This window comes from Mandrillus leucophaeus, unplaced genomic scaffold (genome assembly GCF_000951045.1).
Source record: "Mandrillus leucophaeus isolate KB7577 unplaced genomic scaffold, Mleu.le_1.0 Scaffold296, whole genome shotgun sequence".
NCBI classification, from domain to species: domain Eukaryota; kingdom Metazoa; phylum Chordata; class Mammalia; order Primates; family Cercopithecidae; genus Mandrillus; species Mandrillus leucophaeus.
The window spans coordinates 1,887,237-1,895,588 of NW_012103098.1; the positions used below are offsets into that span (position 1 = coordinate 1,887,237).

The following is an 8,352-nucleotide window of genomic DNA, read 5'->3' on the forward strand; positions in this document are numbered from 1 at the left end:
GCTCTGTTGCCCAGGCTGGAGTGCAGTGGCGTGATCTTGGCTCATTGCAACCCACGCCTCCCAGGTTCAAGCTATTCTCCTGCCTCAGCCTCCTGAGTAGCTGGGATTACAGGCATGTGCCACCACACCTGGCTAATTTTTGTATTTTTAGTGGAGACAGGGTTTCACCATGTTGGCAGGGCTGGTCTTGAGCCACTGACCTCAGGTAATCTGCCTGCCTTGGCCTCCAAAAGTGCTGGAATTACAGGTGTGAGCCACCGCGCCCAACCTGACATCCATTATCTCTTGAAGGAGCCCAGCTGAAGGGTGAGGGAGCCTCTCTGGCCTTTTCTTGCATAGAAACCTGTGAGCAGGTGGAGTGAGCACTAAAGCGATGAAAGAGATTCTCCTGGCCAGAGGACATCTGGAAGAATATGTGTTGTCCTGGAGGGGAGTGGAGAGGGGGCTTTTTTTTTTTTTGAGACCGAGTTTTACTCTTGTTGCCCAGGCTGGAGTGCAATGGTGCAATCTCAGCTCACTGCAACCTCTACCTCCTGGGTTCAAGTGATTCTCCTGCCTCAGCCTCCCGAGTAGCTGGGATTACAGGCATCCACCACCACGCCTGGCTAATTTTTGGGTATTTTTAGTAGAAATGGGGTTTTACCATATTGGCCAGGCTGGTCTTGAACTCCTGACCTCAGGTGATCTTCCCGCCTTGACCTCCCAAAGTGCTGGGATTACAGGCGTGAGCCACCGCGCCCAGCCGAGAGGGGGCTTTAAGAGACTTTCTTTGGGCCTGGCTCTAAGCTTGCCACACCACTTCACAGGTTGAACTAATTGGGGTTGTAAGTAGACTGTTTTGGTCAAGGCAGGGTTTGTTTTGTTTTGAACAAACTGTCAAGTGTGCTTGTTAGCCCTGTTTATCACAGAGGCAGGGTGTACAGTAGGTACCCTGTATCCCCTGCATCATGCTCCTCACGCCATCTGTTGCCAGTGTTCACCCAGAGTTGCCATACACAGCACCGTGGGATGGGGCGTCCGCCTGCAGTTGTGCAGGCAGTCTGGAATGGCAGGAAAAACTCTGGCCCTGAGGAGGCTACAGGCGTAAATGTATGCCTTTGGCCCAAGTTGAGCTTGAAAGTAACTGTCTCCTGTGTGCTCTGTGCTTTACAGTGTGCAGAGCCCAGTCTCAATCCTTGGTTTATTTCTCCCCTCTTACCTGCATGTGGCCAGCAGGTGTGGGGGGTGTCACCATCCCTGCCTGTAGATAAGAGCTGCAGGTGCTGAGAAGGGTTAGCACCTGGTGCCCCAATGGGTGGTGGTGGCTGCTGGAGACCTGGGTACTGTGCGTGCCTTATCTCACTGTATCTCCCAGACACTCTCCCAAGTGAAGAAGCTGAGCCCCAGGTTGACGAAGCTCTTGCTCAAGTCACGAAGCCCAAGTGGCACAGCTCACCTCCCCAAACCAGGACGCTCTGCCGAGGGAGAGCCCCAAAAGCTCTGGGGAGGGGTGTGGGGAAACCTGGCTCCTAAGCATTCTTCTTTTGTGTGTGTTTACTTGATAGAAGTGAAGAAGAGCGGCCACAGAAGGCTGGATGCAGCCTTTGGAGGGAATGAAAGGCTGCAGGCCTAGCAAGGAAGGCTTAAGATCAGCTGCAGGTTCTACTTCTCACCCTTGGTCACCTCGCGGCTGACCTTCCTCTCACCACGTCTACTCTATCTGGGCGTGGGTGTGCAGAAAGAGCCTGTGCCACACCATTTCTCCCTGGAACCCCTTCCTGGTGGCCAGAAGGACTGTCACCCTGGGGTGTCGAGATGGATGGGGCAAGTGGAGCCCTGCACTTACCATCCTTCTTCCTCCCTGGAGCAGTTTGGCCCAGCGTCCATCCACATCCTTCTCCCACCAAGGCTCCTTCCTAATGGGACCATGGCTTTAGAAACAGGGTCCCTCAGGGGCGGGGCTGCCCTTGGAGGTGGGAAGGGTGAGAGGTCAGCCTGACTGGGGTGGCCTGTGGTTGAAGCTGGCACTGGGAGCGTGGGATTAGGGTCCTGCCAGGCAGAAAAGGGTTTCACATTTACCATGTCCTCACCTCCCTCTTTCAGGTGTAGTGTCTTTTCCCATGACCGGGAGTTCATAGAAATAGTTAAGTATAAGATGATTGTGTGCGAGAATGTTGGTACTAAACCAGCACGGACAGTTTTCTGGATTTCTCTACTACTAACTTGTCTGCACTGAGCGTGACTCACCCCTAACCTGGTGGGAGCGCTGACTGGAGGGCCGGGAGGCTGGTGGTGTGAGCTGCAGATGGCGCATGTGCCCTTGGGCTTGGCATGGGGTGTGTCTTCGTGTGAAGGGCCTCTGGGAGCAGCGAGAGGGCTGCGCGCTGAGCTGCATGTGGAGAGGCTCTCCCGGGAGGCCTGTGCCCGGAGGCTGAACTGTTAACAAAGCCCTAGGACCAGAGGGCTTCAGGGCTGACCAGGACCTGCAGCTTCCCAGCAGGAAGTGCAGCCTCTAGCCCCTTTCCCAGGCAGGGGGCTGGATTGTGGATTATTCACATGGGTCCTAAAAGACCTGAATGAGTCCCATCTCTAAGATGTGATTTTTGCACTTTCTATTGCTCAGCAGCTGCTCGGTGATTAAAATGAGAGTCTAAAAAGCCAAGGGGACTCTGTGGACCCACCACTCCCAGGCTGGAAGGCAGGTTCTTTCTTTTCAGCCCCACCTCAGCCCCTGTCTATAGGCAGAAGGGGTTTTTATTAATACATGATTGTAGCCGTGTAGAAGATGAGATTGTGTGTCTTGCTCTGAAAATTCTGCACAAAAGCCTGTTTCCTAGTTGCTACACAGCCCTCAAACTGCCCATTTCTAAAGCTTTCAAGTAGCCCAGGTGATGCAATTGGAAAGCCCAAGGCCCAATTTTTCAGGCTACCACACCTGGTGTGTGGAGACTGCTGGGAGGTCTGTGGTAACTCCATGAGCCTCAGTCCCTTCCTCCCTGCTCCATGCGCTCAGAGACCCCTGGGTGCTGAGAGGGCAGGGTGCCCTTCACAAGTGGGCAGGGTCTGGGCAGTCCCGTCGGGATGTGGGGTCAGTTGTAGGAGTGCCGGCGCCCCTCAGCTGCTGAGTCATTAGACTCCTGGGGACCACCAGGCGGGAGCTAGGCCCTACCCGACAGCAGCTGCCCGCCGCCGCGGTGCTAGTCTTGGGCTGCGTCTTCTGTGCTGGATCTCTCCTGGGCCCCTCCTTCCTTCTTACTCAAGTCCAACCCCAGATATTTTCAGTTGCCATGATTCTGAGGATCTGGTGCCCCTGGGAAGGTGCAACAGTCCCCAGCACCCCCACCAGCTGGCCCAGGCCCCAAGCTGCCAGCAGTGGCTTTCTTGAGACCCTGTGTCACCCTCCCAGGGAACAAGAGCGCATGGCTGTCTGATAAGCCAGGCCTGTGTGACTCCTCGGGACATGCACCCCCCGGGTCCCTACACAGCTGAGCACGATAGCTCAGGAGTGCAGGGCCGTGATGCATGTGTCTGTCTTCTCTCCTGGGCCACAGCCACCCCACGTCATGCTGCAGCGCCGCAGAGATCATGGCTGTCCTCTTTTTCCACACCATGCGCTACAAGTCCCAGGACCCCCGGAACCCACACAATGACCGCTTTGTGCTCTCCAAGGTAAGAGCCCAGCTGCCTACCGCCAGCCACACCTTGCCTGGGACTAGGGTCACACGGGCTCTGGAATGGTGAGTGGTCTCTGAGGAGGTCTGGCTGGGCCCACCTCTCCCAGGTGCCTTCTCCCTGCTCGTCCTGGCCCCTCCATCAGTGTCCTGCTCTGCTGACCCAGCTGGCTAAGGAATACAGGACTGAATTGATGGGTTGCTCTGCCATGGAGCCCAGGTACATGAACAATGCTTTAACCCAAATAAATGGAGTAGGGGACTACGGGAACGTCTGTTGTGTGTTCTGCCCAGTCTGGGTGTTGACAGGCAGGACTGGCATCTTGGTCTGGGTTGTGACTCCCTGCCTGCTCTTTCTGTGTTGTGCCAGCGCTCCCGAGGCCACGGCTTGCCCCCCTCAGGGGTAGTGGTATGCTGTAGCAGGGTTTTGGATAGGGACCCCCCTGACCCGCCCCTTCTGGGTGGAATCACAGCCACAGACCCCTGAAATCCACCTGCGCTCAGGCCTGCCTCTGTGGCGTCTGGTCTCTCAGGGCAGGCTTTAGAGCTTAGAAGACTGTCCAAGTTGTTCCCATGCCAGAAACCAGGGATTAGGGCAGCCGGCTGCCTGCTGGGGTTTTGGCTTTGTCCAGCCTCACAGCTGTGCCCCCTGCACCTGTCTTAGTGCCTGCCCAGCCTTGGCAGTGGGAACTTTGGGCTGAAAACCAAGAGGCTGAAGAGGGCTGAAAGGGGAGAAGTGGCCTTCACTTGCTTCCTCCCCTGAAATGGATGCTGCAGTTGGCCGACTCAGCCAGGCCCCAGGGGTCAGTGTGCAGTACGCACAGCCCCAAGTAGAACCGCTCCCCACCTGACCTCACCCCATGTCCATCTCCCGGCAGGGCCATGCAGCTCCCATCCTGTACGCGGTCTGGGCTGAAGCTGGCTTCCTGCCCGAGGCGGAGCTGCTCAACCTGAGGAAGATCAGCTCCGACTTGGATGGGCACCCGGTCCCCGTAAGTGCTCCTGCCAGAGCCTCTCATGCCTCTGCCTCCGCTTCCTGTTTCCCAGACATGCGGGACCAGGGCAGGGGGTGCCCACTGAGAAGCCAAAGGTATTGAAAGGCGGAGGAGGGCGCTGAGACGAGGAAGGAACGAAGCAGGTGTTTTGGGGGCACGTATTCACCCCAAGCTGGTGCCAAAGGGGAAGGCCTTCTGAGGCCTCAGCCAGGGTGCCCTGGGATGACTTCAGGGAGGGCCTGTCCCCAAGCTTCCTTCTGTGCTGGGCCTCCTTGGCTGGGTAGCTACAGCTTGGGAAGAAAAGGGGCTCTCTTCTAAGGGGGTGGCTCTAGGATGCTGGTGACGCTCTGGGGAGGGAACCCGGTTTGTTCCTTGGGGTGCCAACTGGCATCCCTGCAAATGTTAAGACTTCATGGATTACCACAAAAACTGTCATGTGGTCTGGGTCCCCACAAGGGCCACATGTTCTATGTCAATTTTTTCATGATTCCCTCTCCCAGCCCTTTGTGAAGTGGATGATGTGGGAACTGAGGCTCACAGAGGTTCAGCCCCCGGCCTGAGGCCTAAGGCAGGGCTGGGATTTGAATCTACAACTATAATTAGTTCATTAGCAGAAGAAGTCACATGCTGGGTAGAGGCTGCCCTGGGGCGTGACCTGCAGGGGAGGGGCTCGCTGGGCTGGGTGGGAGTGTGGCTCCAGGGGCGGGTGAGACCAGGATCCCTTCTCCTCTCAGATTAACTGTGGCCTTCTGTTATGACAGAAACAAGCTTTCACCGATGTGGCCACTGGCTCCCTGGGCCAGGGCCTTGGGGCCGCTTGTGGGATGGCCTACACCGGCAAATACTTCGACAAGGCCAGGTAACACGCCTGCTCCCCACCCCCACCCTGGGTAGTTTTGGGGAGTGGTCCTTGGGTGACCCACCCTTCACTGCCGCCCCCAGACTCTTCCTCTTTCCTGGCTAGGGCAGAGTAATACATACGCGTGGCCTCTTTTGCTCTTTAAACATCTGCTATGGCTGGTGCCATGACCGGCCCCCTTTACAAATGAGGAAACACTCAGGAGTTAAGGGACGTGCCCTGGGTCAGCAGTGACTGGCAGGGCTGGGTTTGCACAGCGTGCATGCTCCCAATCATGTGCTCTTCAGCCAGAGTGCTTAGGCTGAGGACTTCCTGTTTTGCCCCCAGCCCTGTGCCCAGACCCCAGAAGTCTCAGAAAGACCTACCCCCAGGCGCCTGTCTCACTAGGCACCAGGAGCCCAGGCCTGAGCCGCTTGCCTTTATCTTGGTAAAGGGGAGAGTTGTATGTTCTGGGGGGTTCTGGGATACCTGTAAGCCACCTCCTGTCAGCAGGGAAGAAACAAACATTTGAGAGATTGGGCCTCCAGAGGGAGGGTGGTAAGCCTGACCAGAAAGGTGTGCTGCTCCAGTGCCCACCAGGTGACGGTAGGAGCAGCCACCTGTGGCCCCCAAGGAAGGTTCTAGCCATAAGTTAGTCTGTGATGGTCAGATATGGCCTGGGGGGATGAGGTTGTAAACTGTTAAGAATAAGGTCCGGCTGAGGGAAGGATTGCTTGAGGCCAGGAATTCAAGACCAGCCTGGGCAACAGAGCAAGACTCTCTACAAAAAATGCAAAACTTAGCCAGGCATGGTGGTGCACACCTGTAGTCCCGGCTACATGGGAGGCTGAGGTGGGAGGATCACTTGAGCCTAGGGCTTCAAGATTATAGCTATCCATGATTGAGCCACTGCATCCCAGCCTAGGCTACAGAGCGAGACTCTGCCTCTTTAAAAAAAAAAAAAAAAAATTTTTTTTTTTTTTTTTAAAGAATAATAATTGTATTAGTCTGTTTTCATGCTGCTGATAAAGACATACCCGAGTCAGGGAAGAAAAGGAGGTTTGATGGAGTTAAGTTTCACATGGCTAGGGAGGCCTCACAATCATGGTGGAAGGCAAGGAGGAGCAAACCACATCTTAAGTGGATAGCAGCAGGCAAAGAGAGAGCTTGTGCAGGGAAACTCCCATTTTTAAAACCATCAGATCTCATGAGACTTATTCACCATCACAAGAACAGCATGGGAAAGACCTGTCCCCATGATTCAGTTATCTCCCACTGGACCCCTCCCACAACCCGTGGGAAGCTACAAGATTTGGGTGGGGACCCAGAGCCTAACCATGTCAGTCACTCATCAGAAGGGTTCCTTTGCCCTTTGGGGCCTAGGCCCTTTGCTTAGTGCTCATGTGCTGTATTGGGTTCCACCTTTAAAAACCCCCTATGAGTTGGGTAGTGGTTTGAGAACCGTGACCCGTCTTACAGGTGAGGAAGCTGAGGCAAGATGCTGGCCTAGGCCATTCAGTCAGTGGTGGAGGTACCCAGAGTCAGTATTCAGCATTCCCAGGCTGCTCTCGGAGAGGCTGAGGGCACCACAGGAGCTGGCGGAGTCCTGTGGGCGGGAAGCCTCCTGGAGGAGGAAGGCCAGTGGGGCCAGCCCACCGGGTGGGAGAAGGGCCCAGCTCTGCAGCTGGTGGCATCTCTACTGCCCCGTCCTCCACCCCTGCAGCAGAGGCGCCATGCCGGGGCTGTTGTGGAGCTGGCAGACAAGTAGGGTTTGGGATGACTGTGGGTCCTTGAAGGACAGGAGGCTGCAGGGAGCACCTTCTGTGTGCAGGCCTTTCCCCAGGACTGGCTCTCCAAGGAGGCCTCACAGTCCCTTCCAGACCCCCTCAGGCCAGTGTCACCTGACCACAGTTTTCTTTTAGTCCCTGGCTGAGCCTTGGGGCAGGCTTGGCTACACCCAGAAATGATTCACCGTGAAGTAAAGAGAGAGAGACACACACAGAATGGGATGCATGTTTAAGAGCATTTTATTTGGCAGAGAACCAGAGATGTGAGTTAATTATTCCCTACAGTTGCTGGAAATAATTCCCTGTGAAGGGGCATTTCCTGACCCTAACATAATGGAACAAGTCAGTGTAGGGAGAAGGAGTTTAGCTGGGTTCCCAGAAGCCAGGGTGGCTTGGGGCCAGGGTTGGCTAGAGCCTAGGCCCCTGACTGTACCTGGGGGAAGGGGCCAGGGCATCCAGGGATTATCATGTTAGGCCAGGCACCCAGATTGTGTCTTGATAGAGCAAATTGGCCTCTGCCCTGCCCTCCTGTTTAAAAAGTACAGAATGGTATTAAGAAATGAACGTTTTCCTTATTTTTTTATTTTTATAAATGGATGGAGATGGAGTCTCGCTCTGTCATACAGGCTGGAGTGCAGTGGCGCAATCTCGGCCCACTGCAACCTCTGCGTCCTGGGTTCAAGCGATTCTCCTCCTGCCTCAGCCTCCCGAGTAGCTGGGACTACAGGTGCGTGCCACCACGCCCAGCAATTTTTTGTATTTTTAGTAGAGATAGGCTTTCACCATGTTAGCCAGGATGGTCTCAATCTCCTGACCTTGTGATCCGCTCGCCTCAGCCTCCCAAAGTACTGGGATTACAGGCGTGAGCCACTGCGCCCGACCAGATTTTTCCTTATTCTTAACACACTGCCTCCCACCCCCAATTTAAATCTAATGATGTATTTTGTCCATGTTATCATGAAAAAAGCTTACATATCTGTAATCCCAGTGTGTGTGTGTGTAATATAAAACCTAGTATTGCACTTTAAACCAAGCCTTCTATCATGAGCATTTTCTCATGACATTAACAGTGGAGAGCTGGT

At 55.0% G+C, this 8,352-nt stretch overlaps 1 protein-coding gene across 1 annotated transcript in view; it reads left to right on the forward strand.

Annotated features, from left to right (window-relative positions):
* Positions 1 to 3,501: 3,501 nt before the first annotated feature.
* TKT (transketolase) overlaps positions 3,502 to 8,352 on the forward strand; it is an 18,876-nt gene continuing 14,025 nt past the window's right edge. The window contains exons 1-3 of the mRNA XM_011986188.1: positions 3,502 to 3,648; positions 4,529 to 4,642; positions 5,407 to 5,504. Coding sequence (XP_011841578.1) covers positions 3,502 to 3,648; positions 4,529 to 4,642; positions 5,407 to 5,504 — 359 coding nt within the window. The remainder of the gene's footprint in view (positions 3,649 to 4,528; positions 4,643 to 5,406; positions 5,505 to 8,352) is intronic.